The 17,763-nt window shown below is 39.9% G+C and overlaps 1 protein-coding gene across 1 annotated transcript in view; it reads left to right on the top strand.

Moving 5' to 3' along the window:
• Positions 1-6,564: 6,564 nt before the first annotated feature.
• Positions 6,565-17,763, top strand: part of COG3 (component of oligomeric golgi complex 3) — a gene marked incomplete at its 3' end in the record, with an annotated part of 54,468 nt that continues 43,269 nt past the window's right edge. Inside the window, exons 1-5 of the mRNA XM_084235985.1 lie at positions 6,565-6,747; positions 12,943-13,089; positions 15,375-15,436; positions 16,800-16,965; positions 17,631-17,705. Of these exons, the coding sequence (XP_084092111.1) occupies positions 6,574-6,747; positions 12,943-13,089; positions 15,375-15,436; positions 16,800-16,965; positions 17,631-17,705 (624 nt within the window). The 5' untranslated portion in view covers positions 6,565-6,573. The remainder of the gene's footprint in view (positions 6,748-12,942; positions 13,090-15,374; positions 15,437-16,799; positions 16,966-17,630; positions 17,706-17,763) is intronic.

The following is a 17,763-nucleotide window of genomic DNA, read 5'->3' as shown; positions in this document are numbered from 1 at the left end:
TAAAATCTAAGACAAAGTCATTAAAAAGAGAAGGGAAGAAAGAAGTGGTGTGGAGTGGCATGTAGGTGTTGTTTCAAGGCTAAGATGAAAATCTAAATCTCCCTGACCCACTCTAAATGTGACAGTGAGAAGCTAAGCTCAGTCAGGCCTCACTGCTGGTACTGAACCATATTTTTAGAAAGAGATTTTCTTTTTCCTTCTTACCAAACATTCCATTGATGTGGTAAGGACTTTCTGTTGAAAGGCTTTCACTCTTGATTTCCTTGCATTTAAAGGATTACTTTCTATGCACATTTTTTAAATATAGAAAACATTTTCTTTTTAAAGTGCACATATGATATCTAAACAGTAGAAGCAAGTTCATTTTGAGAAGACCATGTGAAGGGTGAATGTCAAGTAATAGTCATCATTATCGGTTTATTCAGATTATGTACATGTTCATATCAGGCTAAAAAGAAATTCAGACCTCACCGTAAAGCAGTACATAGTTAACACAGAAATATAGTTTTTCTTGAGTCAGTATACACTTTATAAAACAAGATCTTACCTGTTTGTATTTTTCTTCTTCCTGAAAGAGTTAACTCAATTACTGAGATTTCTAACCAAGAAATAACTTAAAAATGGGAAAACCTGGTCCCATGTTTTCAGGTGTCTGACTGCAAGTCCCCCCATCCCCTTGGATTTTGCTTGAATGTGGCAAAGGGATTTTTACCTTTTATAACCAACATGAAGAAAATGGATTTTTTTTTGTTTGCTTGTGGATTTGTATAATCACTGATGCTAAATGTTGCTGATCTGTGATATAAAATGACTCCTCCATATTTATTCATGTACTAGAAATAGTATCTATTATGTGAAAATGAGGAACTTTTCATAAGCCTTTATATTTAAACATTGTTGGAATATGTGGCATTAATTTGTTTATTTAATAAACTGGAATACTCTATAATAATAAAATTGCTTTATGGTTATTTCAGGTAAATGGAAACTTTTATTTATTTTTATTTATATTTTTTAAAGATTGACTGATTTATTTTATACAAGAACCGGGGTACAGGCCAGATACGTGGGAGGGTGAGAGGATTCACCAGAGACAGAGTGGGGAACAGAACAGTCAGACTGACGAAATAAATTGCTGAGGGGAGCAGCAGGCGTGACAGGAGAGGTCTGCCATGCCATGTGGGACCCTCGCTGGCCAGCCGGGATCAAACTGGTGCTGCAGAGGCTGCGGACAGCTTCACAGCACTGCGCTCAACCACCTGCGCCACCAGGGGAGGCCCATAAATGGAAACTTAAACAAAGACAAGTCCCAAAGAACCTGGAAGACTAGGGTAGAAATAGCTGTTGTGAAAGTGACTGCAAACATTTCTCTTTGTATAGAGAAGTAGAGATCTTATAAATTGTCTGGATGCCTATTTGATAGCCCTTTATATGAAATATGCAGCGCAATAGAGGCCAGGGAATTAGGTTCATGGGCTGGGTTGGGCAGATTTCTCTGGAGATTCAAAACCAGCATGATGGCATCAGTGCCTGGAACTGCCTATTTTCCTCAGTCCCTCCAGTATTAGGTATTGACTGGAGGCAGGGGCTGATTAGCCATAGAATCCCTCTGGCTGGCCTAAAATAACGAGTGAATGAAAATGCAAACTTGGTTCATTAATTTTCTTAAAAATTATTTTATGGTACTGTCTTCTTAGCATTTGAATTAATCAGTGGTGTACTGAATACTAGAAGTGTTGCGGGGGAATCTTGTTTATCTGCGTTGTCCTACCTAAGAACTGAGATGACATACCCCTGCACGACTTGGCTTCCTATGAAAGATTGTGAGAACAGCAGGCTGCTTGCTTACATCATGACACCTGTTGGACACATTTAGCTTTAAATCCAGAATATTTATTTTGAAACTGGCAGCTGGGAAAATCTGACAGTGGATTATAGCTAGTTCATTCTGCAGGAAAGTATGGAGATACAAAACAAAGGCAAAAAGTTTATAGATCTGTTTCTTTTCTGTTTTCCAGATGTTCCTTGAAAGCTTGCAAATGATGGAACCAGGAACAAAAAACTAAACTACCTATATATCCATATGTCCCTTGCATAAATAGTAATCTATACAATGATTTACTGTGCAGCTCATGAGGAGAATGAGTTAGACCTGGAATGATGTCTATGATATGTAGTTAAGTAGGAAAAAATTAAGATGTAGACTCCTGTGTATACTATGAATTCATTTCTAAGGGAAAAAGCATTAAGTAGAGAATGGGTTTATTTTAGTTTTTCTTTTGAGAATGGCTTTAAAAGATATATACTAACATTCTGCAGAGAAATTGAACCAATGTGGTGTGTCTGTAAGCATATATGATTTATTTTAAGGAATAGGCTAGTGATTGTGGGGGACTGACAAGTCTGAAGTCAGCAGGGCAGTAGGACAGGCCAGCAGACTAGAAACTTAGTAATTATTGATAAGGAAGGACTTAATTCTGTCATTGTGCTCTTTGTTTTCTGTAACCTTATAGCTTATTTGTCCCTCATGTCCTGCATTACTGTGTTTTGTATTACTTGATTTTTCTTTTTTTTTTTTTAAAAGATTTATTTTATTATTTATGCAAGCACTGGGGACAGTCAGAAGCACAGGAGGGTGAGAGAATTCACCAGAGCCAAAGCGGGGAGCAGAACAGGCAGACTGACGAAATACACTGCTGAGGGGAGCAGCGGGCGGCAGGAGAGGTCTGCGCGCCATGTGGGACCCTCCTCTGGTGGCTGGGGAGCAGCCAGGGATCGAACCGGCGCCCCGGAGGCCTCGGGCATCTTCGCAACCCTGTGCTCAACCTCTGCGCCAAGGGGGAGACCCTGTATTACTTGATTTTTCAGTAGTGATATGTTTAAATTCTTTTCTCATTTCCTTTTGTGTATATTCAGTAACAGTTGTCTTTGTGGTTACCATGGGAATTACATCTCACATCCTAAAATTGTAACACTCCATTTGAATTTATACTAGTTTAACCTAAATAACATACAAAAACTCTGTTCCTCTACAGCTCTGTCCCTAATCCTTTTGGATGTCGGTATCACAAAATCACATCTTCATGCATAGTGTGCCCACAAACATTAAATTAGCAATTCTTTTAAATATTATTTTCTTAAATTATACTGAAAACAAGATTTGGAGTTACAAGTCAAAGTTACAGTAATATTAGCTTTTACACTAATTGTGGTTTTTTTTTTTTTTAAATCTTTTAAAGAACTTGGAGAAACTCTGGGGAAGTACAGTGGGCATCAGCCACAGAAGTCATGACTTTGACCTTCATTGCCTGCAGGGCCTTGGGCTGGTCTTCTCACCTCTGTAGATCTGTGTGCTCATTTGTAGCATGAAAGGGTTTGATGATATGATCTTTAGATTCTCTTCCAATGTTAAATTTTGTCTTTAAAAGTTCAGGGCTCTAAACTGGGATCTTGGCCATGCATGTCTTTGTGCTATCTGTACTCAAAAAGTAAAGCCTGCAGTTACTGTGACTTGAGCAAGATGCTATCAGGATCACCATGAAACTGTGCATCTAGCTACCCTAACCCCAGGGAGAAGCAGAAAGAGACCTTCATAACTGTTGTCAACTCAGATGCCAGGTACACACATTGGCTATCCTTAGTGTATGGCCATGATTCTTTATGGGCAGGAAAGGGTGGTAGTGGTCTTCTCCATGTATGACTTTCTCTTAAGAACCTTGTTGCTGTTGGATCACACCTTTCTGGGGTGTGGCCCAGAAAAATGCTTGAAAAGCAATTGAGGTTGTCTTTGAAACATGCTCTGTGCTTTTCTGGATGATGCCCAGAGTCAGAAGTACACCTGCAAATGAGTCAGAGGCTTTTGAAGATCAGCCTGGAGGATTCCAGAAGGTTTAAAATCTAAGTTTCTCTTCCTTCATCTTCTCTCTCTAACTCCTTCCTCTTTCCTCTAAACTCCCTTCTTCAACACTGAAACCTTAACTGGTTAGCATCCATGTGTGATCTAAGCCTTTCATATGTATCATCTATTTTTTAAAAAGATTTGTTTATTTATGCATACAAGAGCTGGGATATAGGCCAGAGATGCCGGGGGTGGGGGGGATGAGAGGATTCACCAGAGACAGAGTGGGGAACAGAACAGGCAGACTGACTGAAATACACTGCCGAGGGGAGCAGCGGGTGAGACAGGAGCGGTCTGCTGTGCTATGTGGGTTATTTCGCTGGCCAGGGATCGAACTTGTGCTTCAGTGCCCTTTAGAGCTGCATGTGCTCCACACACAGTCTTAGATGAGGTTGCCCCAGGCCAAAGTAACAGCACTGGGGTCTCTGGATAAGAAGAGCATTTTGTCGTTTAAATATTTAAGTATTTACTAAATTATAAAATAGTTACAAAATTATGAACTATTTAAAATAAAGTAACTTATGTCAAGTATAAAATGGAGCCACTAATGTCAAAGTACAAACCCCCCCCCTTTTTTTTTTTTTACATTTTAAAAGGACAGGTTTATTAGGAAATGGAGAAAGAAAAGGGAAAAAGAGAGGCACCTGCATAGTCACAGGCAGGTAGGAGAACACGCTCATTTTTTTGGTAAGTAAATTAAACAATGTCCAAATGTCAAAGGGAACACAGTAGGAGAATTTTCCCGAACTTTATCTGAACAACTAGATACACTGACCTTGGGCCAAAGAAACTAAAAAATTATAAAAACAACTGGACAGTGAACAGACTGCAGATGCAGCTCTATATAAAACTTCATTTGAGACACTGCCACTCACCCAGACATAGGCTGCATAGCACTGTTACTCTGACCTCTCCTCAAAAATGCCACTGCTGGGACCAGGGCCTTACCTGTTTTGGACTGATGCATTCACGTTGTTAATAGATTGCTTGTGTGGATTTGTGGGCTCCCACCTCTCTCAGTTTGATGATCAGGTTGACTGGTTTTTATTTGTCACAAGTTATTACCCATTTGTTAGTTTAATGAACTACAAGTAAATTGATATTGTGGAAAGACACAATTGTGTGTGAAACATTAATTCTGCTCATGACAGCGGAGTTAATCACACAAGATGACCAAAGCCACACAAGCATATGGTGCCATGGATAAGCAACTGCACCCATGGGTACCCCTGAGTGCACTAATAACCACCTCTGTGCCCAGAGTTGGGGCTTAGGAGAGGATGAGGGAAGTGAAACCAGGACCTAGGATCACAGAAACTGAAGCATCCATTGTCCTGAGGTCCACCCAGTGCTTCATCAAGCTCACATCCCGCTTAGGAAGTAAAATAAATAAGAAATTAAAATTTTTTCCTCCTACCCCTTTGGGGTTGCCAGTTGGAGTTTCACCTACTAATTTTAGCATCTTCCCTAGATTTTGCCTGCTATAATTATTACTGTGATATCCATAGTGATGACTTTTGAATGTCTTCATTCTTTCTATTTTTGTTGATTAAAATTCTGTAAGCTGGGAAAAAAAAAGATTCTGTGAGGTGGAGTCGTCACTTCTCATTTAATCATTTGCTTATAACACTGTAGACTCGAGTATTTTGTTCTCTAGATTATGAACCAATACTATCATTTTATTGTTGAAATCCACATTTTTTTTCAGATTTATTTTTATTTATGAATACAAGAACTGGGGTGTAGTCCAGAGGTGCGGGGGTGGGGGGTGCGAGGGTGGTGGAAGGGTGGCGGTGAGAGGATTTACCAGAGAGAGTGGGGAGCAGAACAGGCAGATTGACTGAAATACACTGCTGAGGGGAGCAGCGGGCAGGACAGGGGAGGTCTGCTGCGCCATGTGGGTAGCTCCCCGGCTGGGGATCCAACTCATGCCGCAGTGGCTGGTGATAGCGCTGAGACTTTTACCCCCGCTCCACCAGGGTGGCCCCCTACAACATGACAGAATAGTATTCCAATTTCAAGTCTGTGCCATGAATTATTCAATTCCTCAAGGTTGAACATTCAGGTTGTTTAGTTATTTGATACAATTAATTGTGTCTGATATAGTCTGCATAAATCTTAGAATTTTTATGTGGATTTTATGTGGATTTTCTCAAATTTCTGACAACGGAATTACTGGATGTTTGAAAGGTTTGTAACTTGAGGTTTTGATCTAGACACTGTCAACAAGTCAACACGGAAATCACAGTTCACGCTCTCTTCCCAGACGACTCAGCTGTGAGCAGAGACAGTAGACACCCGAGCTCCGGAAGGCCGGTACCGGATGGGTCAGTTACCACAGTAGTCAATTACCTGAACAACATGTATCAATAAAGTTATTGAAGTTGAAGGGACTTCCGGTGGGGGAAAGTCTATTTCCGCCAGGGCCTATATTCTTCGCCTCCTTCTACAGCCAACCGGAAATATTTATACCGGTGTAAAGCCACGTCTGTGCTGGCTCCGGCCCGGCCCACACACCGGGGAAGCGTTTCCGGGGTCAGGTTCCCGCGGCCCGCCCCGCCCCGCCCGGCCGCCGGTGCCGCGCTGGAAACCTCGGTTCTCCCGGAAGTGGCCAGGGCTTCTCAGTCGGGGTCCCCACGCCCCGGCTGTTGCTGAGGGTCGCTGGGGCTGCGGCGATGGCGGAGGCAGCGCTGGTGCTGCTGCCCGAGGCGGCGGCGGAGTGGGAAGCTCGGGAGAAACTAGCTCTCTGGGATGGGAGACCGGACACGACGGCGCCGCTGACCGACAGGCAGACCGACTCGGTGCTGGAGCTGAAGGCGGCCGCGGAGGACCTGCCCGTGCCGGACGAGGTGAGGCGGCGCTGGATGCCCCTCCTGCGGGTCTGCGGACCCCGGGCCGGGGTCACTCCTCCCCGGTCACGGTGGCGGCTCCGGTAGGACAGGCCCTTCACTTTCTCGGGGTGTCGGGCCTGGTCTGCCGGGCATCGCCGACTCGTCCCTCTGTGCCGACGCAGCCGCGGGGGCGGCCAGGACTGATGTCCGCTGGCTCCCAGCCCTTCCCCAGCGGCGTGCACGGTTGACCCGGAGCCTTGGCCTCGGAGCCTTGGCCTCGGAGCCTTGCTCCGGGTGTCTTGTCCCTGCTGTCAAGTCTCTGGTGTCAGCCGAGAAATTATCCTGCTGCCCACCATCTCTCGGGAAGAGAGGGTGCTGAGCCAAGTGGTTGGTTCGGGACAGCCTCCTGTTGGTGTTCGTTTACCACCTGAATGAATAACCCCACTGTTTTTCCGTGGGGAGATCAAAACCTGATCCTGTGTCAGGTTCATTCATCGCATTCCGAGCTCTCCATCAAATGCAGGTTATGGGAGATCAGATTTATTTGATTTGTAGCAAGGTAATGCAAATAAATTTTCTAAAGTTGGGTCGGTGTTGTATTAGATAATGCTGGTTTTCAGATTAGTGTTAACTTTTTTAGTCCTAATTACCATTGGGATGTCATGTACATTACTGCTTGTGCGATTCAGTTCAGTGAGCTATAAAAGCAAGACGTATTTATTGTGAATTGTCAATTGTTAGATATCTGACAGGCTTTTTCTAGTTTTTTTTGTTTGTTTGTTTTTGTTTTTTTTATTGTGGGACCCTCTCCAGCAGCCGGGATCGAACTGGCGCTGCAGAGGCTGTGGGCAGCCTCGCAGCCCAGCGCTCCACCGCTGTGCCACCAGGGGAGGTCCCCTTTTTCTACTTTTGAACGTCAGTTCTAATAGGATTATTTTATTGGTGATGCTTACTTTCCATGTCGGAGACATTGTTTTTACACGATTTGGAATTGTGTCCAAAGGCAGATTGAGTTTAGTTAGAGACAACTTTTTTCTGCCCTCTAACTATAGAACTTTGATTTTCAAATTCTCTTCAATTTCACTGTGGCTGCTCTGCCATAAAATATAAGTGTTTTCTTTGGGTTTCTTTGTCCCTCTCTAGGGTGCTATGCTGGAAATGGATTTGAAACAAATGAGGAAGTAGGTGGAAATTTCTTTGACTTGGCTATCAAAAAGCTTTTTATTCCTTGGATAATAGGAGTTGTTTGCTCTGTCTATACTCTTGTCTGTTCATAATTGATTTGGCCTTTTACCTGAAGCAGGATGCTCAGATACCATGGCACCTGGGAGGAACATATTTCATAAAAAGTAACCCAATTTATTTTTATTGTTATGGGTCATAAACTTTTTTTTTTTTAAAGATTTTATTTATTTATGCATATAGGAGCTGGGGTACAGGCCAGAGATGTGTGTGGGGGGAGTGAGAGGGTCCACCAGAGACAGAGCAGGGAACAGAACAGGGAGACTGACTGAAATACACTGCTGAGGGGAGCAGTGGGCAAGACAGGAGAGGTCTGCCTCGCCATGTGGGTTTCTCCCTGGCCGGCCAGGGATCAAACTCATGTTGCAGAGGTTGTGGATTGCTTCATAGTGTGATGCTTAACTCCTTGCGCCACCAGGGAAGCCCATGGGTCATAAACTTTTATTTCTTGTTCTCATTGAGCATGAAAGAAAAGATTTGGAGTGAAGTAAATGGAATCTTCATTTTCAGACCATTCTTTCATATTTATGGAATATAACATCTACCATTACCCCCATGCAGTCATTTGACATATTATGTGCTTACTCTGGGCTAGAAATGGAGGATAGAAAGAAAACTAATAAAGACAAGTTCCCTAGCCTCATGGAACTGATGTAATTGTGATGCAAGGAAACTAGGAAATTGTAAAAAGGAAGAAGGTAAGGTCAAATATTGATTCATGATACAAGGCAGATAAATAGGATGGTATAACACAAAGGTATTGGGGTGTGCCCTTTTACATTATGAGGAGAGGACGTTTCCAAGAAAATGACAGTGTAAGGTGAGAACTCATGATGGAAAGCAAGAAACCAGCCTTGCAAAGACTAGAGAAATAACATTTCAACCCAAGGAAAAAAAACAATGCACGGTCATGGATAGGGGGTGAACTTGACAAGTTTAAGGATTCAGTGAGATTCTTCTGGTACATAGAGTCTTGGTATTGGATTCTCATGAGAATGAAATAGTTTATTTACCCGTGTTGGACTCTTTATTTTTTATTTTTATTTTTTAAGATTTATTTATTTATGCATACAAGAGCTGGGGTACAGGTCAGAGGTGTGTGAGGAGGTGAGAGGATTCACCAGAGACAGAGTGGGGAGCAGAATAGGCAGATTGACTGAAATACAGTGCTGAGGGGAGCAGCAGGCAAGTCAGGAGAGGTCTGCTGCGCCATGTGGGTAGCTCCCTGTCCAGGGATTGAACTTGTGCCGCTGTGGCTGCAGATAGCTTCATAGGTTGCATCTTAACCCCTTGTGCCACCAGGGAGGCCCCCCCATGTTGGAATCTTTAAAGTAGAAATTCTCATTGCATTTCAGCTCTGTACAGTCCTTGTTTCCCTGTACTGAAGTGTTTGGTGGGAAGACTTTGGAATTGATTTTTTTATTCCCACTACTACTCTTTTAACATTAGTGCTGAAAAAAAGTGCTTCAGTTTTTATTTTGTTCAACTGGTATGTCTCGAAAGGATTTTCTGTAGTGTTCTGCAATTTTCATGAGATAAATTACTTACTGAACAACTGGAATTGGTCAAATTAGTTGAATAGTGGTTGGCCAGCTAGCTCAGAACATAAAGTTTTTTAACTCCTTTAGAAAATAGCTTTTTCTTTCATGAAGGAGAGCGTCATCACATGGTAGGGTTTTACCTGTTTATTTGGGGTTAGATAAAACAATTTGCAGTAAAATATTAGGTAGGTTGCTTTCTTATAGCCAGGGCAAATTTTTAGTAGTGAGAGCCTTTTTCTTTCTGGTAAATTTAATAATTCGTGATAAAATGCTAAAATAATTTATCCTGGAATTTATCTGTAATTTCCTGTTTAAAGTTGTTGTTTTCTTTAGGCTTTGTGACCTTAGACATGACTTTTAACTTCTCTAAGTCTGTTTTCTTTCTTATAAAATGAAGGTTATTTCATGGGGAGTATGAGACTTAAATGAAACCATGTATGTAAAGTGGTCATGGCAAGCTGCCTGCTGGTATCATATTATTCATTTGCTTTTATCCCCACATGATTTATACTTTAAAAGAATAGATTAGAATCATGTGATCCTGAACTGGTATAGGTTTCACTCCTGCCAAAATAAGAAAAGATGTTCCGGGTCTTGTGAGGGTTAGGTACCTCTGAGACTCCATGTGTACCTCTTCAGTGATTTGCTCCAAACAGAGAAAAGTGACATCACTTTATCATTTAGGGAATGAATTGAGTACAGAACTGCGTAGTATGTAAAGTGTGGGAGAGAAAGGGGCATTTGCTTGTCTCACCCCCGCCCCCCTTCACCCCCGTTCAGCTGTTCAGGCAGGGCTTAATATTTTGTTGTAATTGTTATTTAATGTGTTAGTGTCCCTCTTTGCATAAGCTATACACTAGCTCTCCAGGACTACCAATCTTTGGAACCTGGCTAGATCTGTGCTTTTCTCTCCCTGCACCAACTTGTCCTCATTCTTTCTCATGATCACCTGGGGGAGGTCTGTGGAAAAGACCACACTCTCCCCTTGCATCTAGGTTCCAGGTATTCTGTACTCACCCTCTAACCTTCAGCAACTTGTAAGACATTTTAGCTGAATTCTTCTTATTTGCTTGTATAGTGCTTGTCATTTCTTTTTATCCCGGATCATAGGTGAGCCAGTGTTCTCATCCTGTCACTTCCTGGAGCTCCCTGACTTTTCCTTGGTTTTAAACTGCTTGGTTATTCTGCAACCTCAGTTTTCTGATGGATTCAAGAATAGTTAGGATTTTGCAGATTGTTTGTCTTGTTGTTAGCATGCAGGCCTCACTCTATGCTGCTCTCTTTATCTAGCCTAATCCATTAATACATGCACTTTCTGATATTTTTTTCAAATCTAAGTTTGATCCAAGTCTCCATCCCTTTTCCACTCTCCCTTAAGTATTGTATAAATAGCGCTGATATAATTATATGATTAAATTTTGTCAGATCTGTTGTTTGCTTACTAAAATTTACTACTGGTAAAAAATAATATTGTAAAGGTGGTATAATAGGTATAATATTGTAAAGCTGATAGTTCTGTTCCCAAGAAGCAGTATAAATTCAGATTTATAAATTGAATTACTGTTACTGCTAGTAAGTAGGACTAATATATGATAAGTAGCAGTAGCTTACATTTGAGTGTTTACTATGTGATAGGCCTTGTGTTAAGTACATGTGGCATCTTCTCTGGGGGGTCACCTCCCCATCTCTAAGGAGACAACTTTTGTTGGTAATCAGAGCGGTTCCACAGAAAGGAACCACTAAGGAAGCTTACCTTAGCACAGCGTCCTCTGTCCTCCAGAAGCCCTGGTGTCAGCACACATTGCTGATGACACTTTAGACTCAAGATAGATTCCACCAGGTTTGAGAAACTTCTTACTGTCCTTTTATACTTAGGGATTATGGCACCATTCTGGAGTTTACATGAATAAGTGATGTCCTTAATCAGATATTTACATAGATCCAGGACCCCCTAGATAATTGTCAATCATTTGTGGGGATGAAGCAAATGGAAGATTTTCCTGAACTCTTGTGTCTACACTTCTCAGCATTCCAAGAATCCTGTTTTCTTATTTACTCTTCACAAAAGCCTGACAGAGACTATAATTCCTGTTTTACAAGGAAGAAATTGAGGTGAAGCATTAGCTTGTCATCGAGCAGGCAGTGTTTACCCCAGGCTGCACTATAACATGGTTGACTATGCCAGAGGGGCTAGCCCCACTTGAATGCAGGTATAAAAACCCCTCTATTGAAGGGTTGATTTCTAAAATAGTGATAGTGCATTTTGCATTCAACTTATTTTAACTTTGAAGAGAAGATAGTGTTTTCAGATGAAATGTCTGTTGTATCTACAAAAACACAGGGTTGCAATTTTCTAAGACCTTGGATCATGTCTTATATATGTGGACTTTAAAACATCATGACTTAAGGACTGAAAACTGATACTGAAATGAAATAATTAGGCCTTTTTGCTTTCTCTTGAATACACTCTCACCTTTTTTTTTTTTTAGGTTTAAAAACAGCTTGTCTGCATGACTGTAGATAAATTAACACCTGTACTATCTTTAGTAGTGGAAAGTAGAAGTTACTGCCTGTCAAATAGAGTTAGAATGATGCTTTGTCTCTGTAGTCTTGTGAGAAACTCTGAAATTCTCCCTGTTCAGTTGTAACTTCAACATTTGTGTGGATGAAGTGTATCAGTGGGTGGAAATGGTAGGAGATAATGCTTATTGATAATTCTTAGATGTGATTTATTTTCTGTTGGTTGGTATTAATTGTATTAGACACTGCATAGGACAAACTTTCAACAGCACACAGATTTTGCCTTTGGTGCTAGTTCATGAGAGATTTAAATAAGAAAGTGTGTGTGGTTTAGCACAGATTCACAACCAGTATTAGGTAACTAAAAAACCATATTTTACTAGAAATGTAACACTGGTATGTTTACATTTAAGACTAGCATTTATTTTTTTTCTTTTTTTTTTAAAGATTTATTTATTTATTTATACATACATACATACATATAAGCACTGTGTATAGTCAGAAGCGCAGGAGGGTGAGAGAATTCACCAGAGCCAGAGGGGAGAGCAGAGAGGGCAGACTGACGAAGTACACTGCTGAGGGGAGCAGCGGGTGGCAGGAGAGGTCTGCGCGCCATGCGGGACCCTCCTCTGGTGGCCGGGGAGCAGCCGGGGATCGAACCGGTGCTGCAGAGGCTGCGGGCATCTTTGCAACCCAGCGCTCAACAGCTGCGCCAACGGGGAGGCCCTAAGACTAGCATTTAATATAGAGAGCCTAGTTAGTATTTGCTAGTATTATGTAGCATTCATTAACCTCAAATGATAAAATAAAAAACATTCTCTTTCAAAACAACTTAGATGGAATATTAATCTTAAGTTGTTTAGAAATTTCAAGTTATTTAAATGTCTTTCTGCCTTTTTTTCTTTTAAAGCTCCCCATTGACGACTTCAGCAGTTTAACACCCCAGTCACTGCCTGTTGTACAGACTTCCATAGTACCTCAGTCTACAGAGGATATTCTCTTGAAGGGTTTCACTTCCTTGGAAATGGAAGAAGAAAGGATTGAAACTGCACAACAGGTGAATGACAGTATTGTTTCTGAGGATGTTTGATTATTTTATATGTCTTAGGCAAGGCTAATAAAAATGGTCTTAAAAGTTCTGAACATTTGAAATAATATTTAACATCAAATCTTTCTGGAATATTCTAGAATACTCTTGAATAGCTATGGCTACTTCTTTTTTTTTTTTTAATAATAAATTTTATTTTTATATTCCCCATACAATTGCAACCCCCCCATTCTGACCCCAATCCCTCCCCTCCCGCCCCTCACCCCCCAAAGAGTGTCTCTGGTTCATAGTTTTTTGTTGATTTTGATTTTCACTTTCTTATAGTTATTCATTTTCCTGGTCCCTTATTTAAGTTTTCTAGATTCCTGCTATGAGTGAGACCATCCGGTATTTTTCTTTTTCTTTTTGGCTTATTTCGCTGAGCATGATCCCTTCCAGCGCCATCCATGTTGCTGCAAATTGCATGTGTTTATCTTTTTTGAATGCTGAGTAATATTCCATGGTATATATGTACCACATCTTCTTGATCCAGTCATCTATTTTTGGGCATTTGGGCTGTTTCCAAAGCTTAGCTATTGTAAATAGTGCTGCTATAAACATAGGGGTGCAGGTGTTCTTTGGAATGGATTTTTCTGTGTCCTTTGGGTAAAGACCTAGGAGTGGAATTGCTGGATCATATGGAAGCTCGATGTTTAGTAGGTCCAGAAATCTCCACGCAGCTCTCCATAGTGGTTGGACCAGTTTGCACTCCCACCAGCAGTGCAGAAGAGTTCCTTTTTCTCCACACCCTCGGCTATGGCTACTTCTTAAGTATTTTAAATGAGCTTGTTGCTCAATTTTATTACAACACCAATTGAATTATGATAGTCCTAGTTTGATGTTGATAGAGTATATTTATTAAGGCTTCCATATTTTATGCACTTGTGACTTCCCCCAGTATATGTCTATGTTAATGTCTCCCTCCAGCAAGTCTGTGCATATATACACACACCTTTGCTTGCTGCTAGATAATTTCTTTTTTTAAAAAGCTGAATGTTCTCTTGAAATGAACTCCTACACTTATATTTCAATAATGTAGCATATGCAGTCTTTCTTGGTTTTGCTTTTTCCTCATTACTGCCATTTCCTCTGTTTTCTCTTGCTCTTTTGTTGAGAATCAAAGCTGAGACGTTTACCAAGTAAAAGTGTACTGAATTGTACATATAGTTAGTCAGGAGAGGCAGTGCTGCTAACTGATTAAGAGCTCTAGCTGTTGAGATAGGCTGACCTGCATTGAAAGTCACCAACATCACTTACCATCTTTGTGGGTTTAGGCAAATTACTTACTGTTTTAGGGTAATTTCCTGAAGTGTTAAACAAGGATAAGTAAATACCTATCTGATAGGATTTTTGTGAGAATTAAATGAGATAATGTATGTAAGTGCACTGCGTTTGGCAGGCATACAATTAATGTTTGGTAAACAGTAGCCAAGGTATTTGGCAGCCTAGTATCCTGAGAGAAAAAAGTATATACCCTTGACTTCAAATCCCACTTGAGAATTAGAGAAGGTAATCTTGCATTGTGTCTATAAATTTATTTGGACTTAATTTATACCTGCATTTGGGTATTTGCCCTTTTTTAAGATTTTAAAGAATTGACTATATTGACTTATAACTCACATATAATAGAATGTACTTGATAAGTTTCATCAGGCATTTATGACTATAACTACTAGTGTAATCAAGATAGAAAACATTTTTATCATCCCAAAAAGTTCCCTCATGCTCATTTAAGGTTAATCTCTTCCACTTATTTTTTAATCATGAATATTTTTATTGGTAATAGGACCAGAATTCAAACCCAGGTTTAACTGATAATAATAGTTCATCTATTTTGAGTTCTCACAGTTCTTATTGGATAACATTCAAATTTGGCAATCTAGCAAGTAGTCATTAACCTCTTAGGAAGATTTAACTGATATAAAAGTTTATGTTTTTTTGTGTTCTCACAATTCTTACTGGATAACATTTAAATTTGGCAATCTAGCAAGTAGTCATTAGATTCTTAGGAAGGAAATACTTAATTCTTACCTGTTATATTTTTAATGCATTTTGTTAATTAACTGAAAATAGCCAATGTTTTCAATATCTTCTGCTTTTCTTAGCATGTAGATAATGGGTACGAAATTAAATTAACTGTTTTTTGATTTTAAACCACAAGTAAGACTTAGTGTTTACCTTTTGACTTGCTGTTTAGTGTGTAGCTTCTTTTCACTGTGTCTGTTTAGTTTAATAATTCTCTTTATTTTTTTCAGTTTTTCTCATGGTTTGCAAAGCTGCAAACTCAGATGGAGCAGGATGAAGAAACTAAATATAGGTATGTGGTTCTTGCATTTATTGGCTATCTTAATTTTTAGATCACAGTCATCTGAATCATTTCATAATCTGTGCCTTTAAACAAAATTAAGGTATAAAGAAAATTTCAAGTGGAACATTTTCCTTAAGAAAAGCCAGAAAGAACTATTGGGTCATTAACTGATATTGGGAGTTAAGTAATTACATAAAAAATTTACATCATAATTAACAGATTAGGCACACATTGGCTTTTAGATAACTCTAGAAAGGTGTGTGTTCAAGTGGGAGTTTTACAGGAACTCTGAGAGGTATTTGCCCTTTTTTAGAAGGAGAGACCCAGGAGACCTTAGGGATGGCCTTCTAGTCTGGCTGTTATTATGTTCTATTTGTGTACATTGATAGCAGGAGAGAACGGTGATGTACAATTTCTAGGTCATTTGGGGATTGTGGGTTGAGCATTTGCATTCCTTTAACATTTATTAAGTGACTGTTATTGCCAGGCATATGGTTAGGCTCTTTGATTATGATTCTATTTAATCTTTATAGTAGCTCTGTGAGGAAAGGTATTATTATTCCTATTTTACAAATGAGCAAACTAAAGCCTGGAAATATTAAGTAACTTGCCTAATGTCATGGAGATGTGGGCAGAGTTGGGACTTAGATTCAGATCTTTGAATTCCACATCCAAAATTCTTTTTATAACATTATGCCATCTCTCAAAGGTAGAAGTGATCTGAAGGGTCAACCTGCTTGATACCCTGGGGTGGTCCTGGTATTCAGTCTTTTAAAGTTGAGCCAGTTTTGGGGCCTCCCCGGTGGCGCAGCGGTTGAGCGCTGGGTTACGAAGCTGCGCGCGGCCTCTGCGGCGCCGGTTCGATCCCCGGCTGCTCCCCGGCCACCAAAGGAGGGTCCCACATGGCGCGCAGACCTCTCCTGCCGCCCGCTGCTCCCCTCAGCAGTGTACTTCGGTCCTTCTGCCTGCTCTGGCTCTGGTGAATTCTCTCACCCTCTCGTGCTTCTGACTGTACCCAGTGCATGTATAAACAAAAAACAAACAAACAAACCAGCAAAACAAATAAATAAAGCATGCCTCTATAAAAAAAAAAAAAAAAAAAATTTAAAAAAAAAAAAAAAATAAAGTTGAGCCAGTTTGTAGATTCAGAGCTGATTCTTTCTGTTGCTCATAGTTTTAGTGATTTTCATTTTCAGTATGGAAACTGTCATGATACAGTTTTTGGTACATTTCTGAATATAATAAACTTTTGTGACTAGGCCAGACTTTGTTCCTGAAATTTAACCATTTTAGGAAAAATGAGACTGTTGTTAAATGACTGTTTATTGGGGGAAAATATTATTGCCAATCCCCTTTTGGTTCTGTTTTTTAGACAGATGAGGGATTACTTGTCTGGGTTTCAGGAGCAGTGTGATGCTATATTGAATGATGTAAACAATGCTCTTCAGCATCTGGAGTCATTGCAGAAACAGTATCTTTTTGTGTCCAATAAGACAGGAACCCTACATGAAGCCTGTGAACAGCTCCTAAAAGAACAGGTAATTTGGAGTAGGAGAGAGGGTCAGTGATTATATTTAATATTTTATCTTTAAATAGATGATTACAGTTTAATTTTAATTTCCTGAAATTTTCCATGTGTTTTGAGCATTGCTGTAGGTCCTATACTGATATGCATGTAGATTATTACATTGACAGCCTGGTTTTATTCTAAAAAAGTTTATGTCAACAGGGGCAAAGGCAAGCTCTGCTGAGTTTTGAGCTCAGTTTTAGAGTGATGGGGTTATATTAGTCTCTCTGACTGCTCCTTATTGATACTTTTCAGACAAGCCATCGTGATTATAGAAGTGGTAGTTTATAAAAAGCTGAACTTGCTGTAGGTAGCAAATTAAACTTGTGACTTAAAGATAGAATATTTACGTTCTATATGTATCTCTGACTTTTCTCTAATCTAGTTTGTGTGTTTTTAAAAGGCAATCATTTATTTTATAAAGAGTGATGTAATTTACTATAATACTCTGCCTATTTTTGTCTATGGTTGCAGAAAACTTTGAACATTGTTCTGAAATCTTACATCTTACATAAGTAAATCGTGTGTCTAATATAAACCTATATGTCTAGTATAAATTTATACCATTCAGTTTTGAAACTGGAATGTTGATTCTTATATTCTTGTAATAATTGATTTTTCTCTTTTAAATGCAAGTCGGAACTTGTTGATCTGGCTGAAAACATTCAACAAAAGCTTTCCTATTTTAATGAATTGGAAACTATTAACACAGTAAGCTTGCTTTTTACTTTTTATAAAGTTAGTGACTTGTATTTCCCTTTCTGAACAT

This window comes from Talpa europaea (genome assembly GCF_964194135.1).
Source record: "Talpa europaea genome assembly, chromosome: 6".
Taxonomy (NCBI): domain Eukaryota; kingdom Metazoa; phylum Chordata; class Mammalia; order Eulipotyphla; family Talpidae; genus Talpa; species Talpa europaea.
This window is presented reverse-complemented; position numbering and strand designations above follow the sequence as displayed.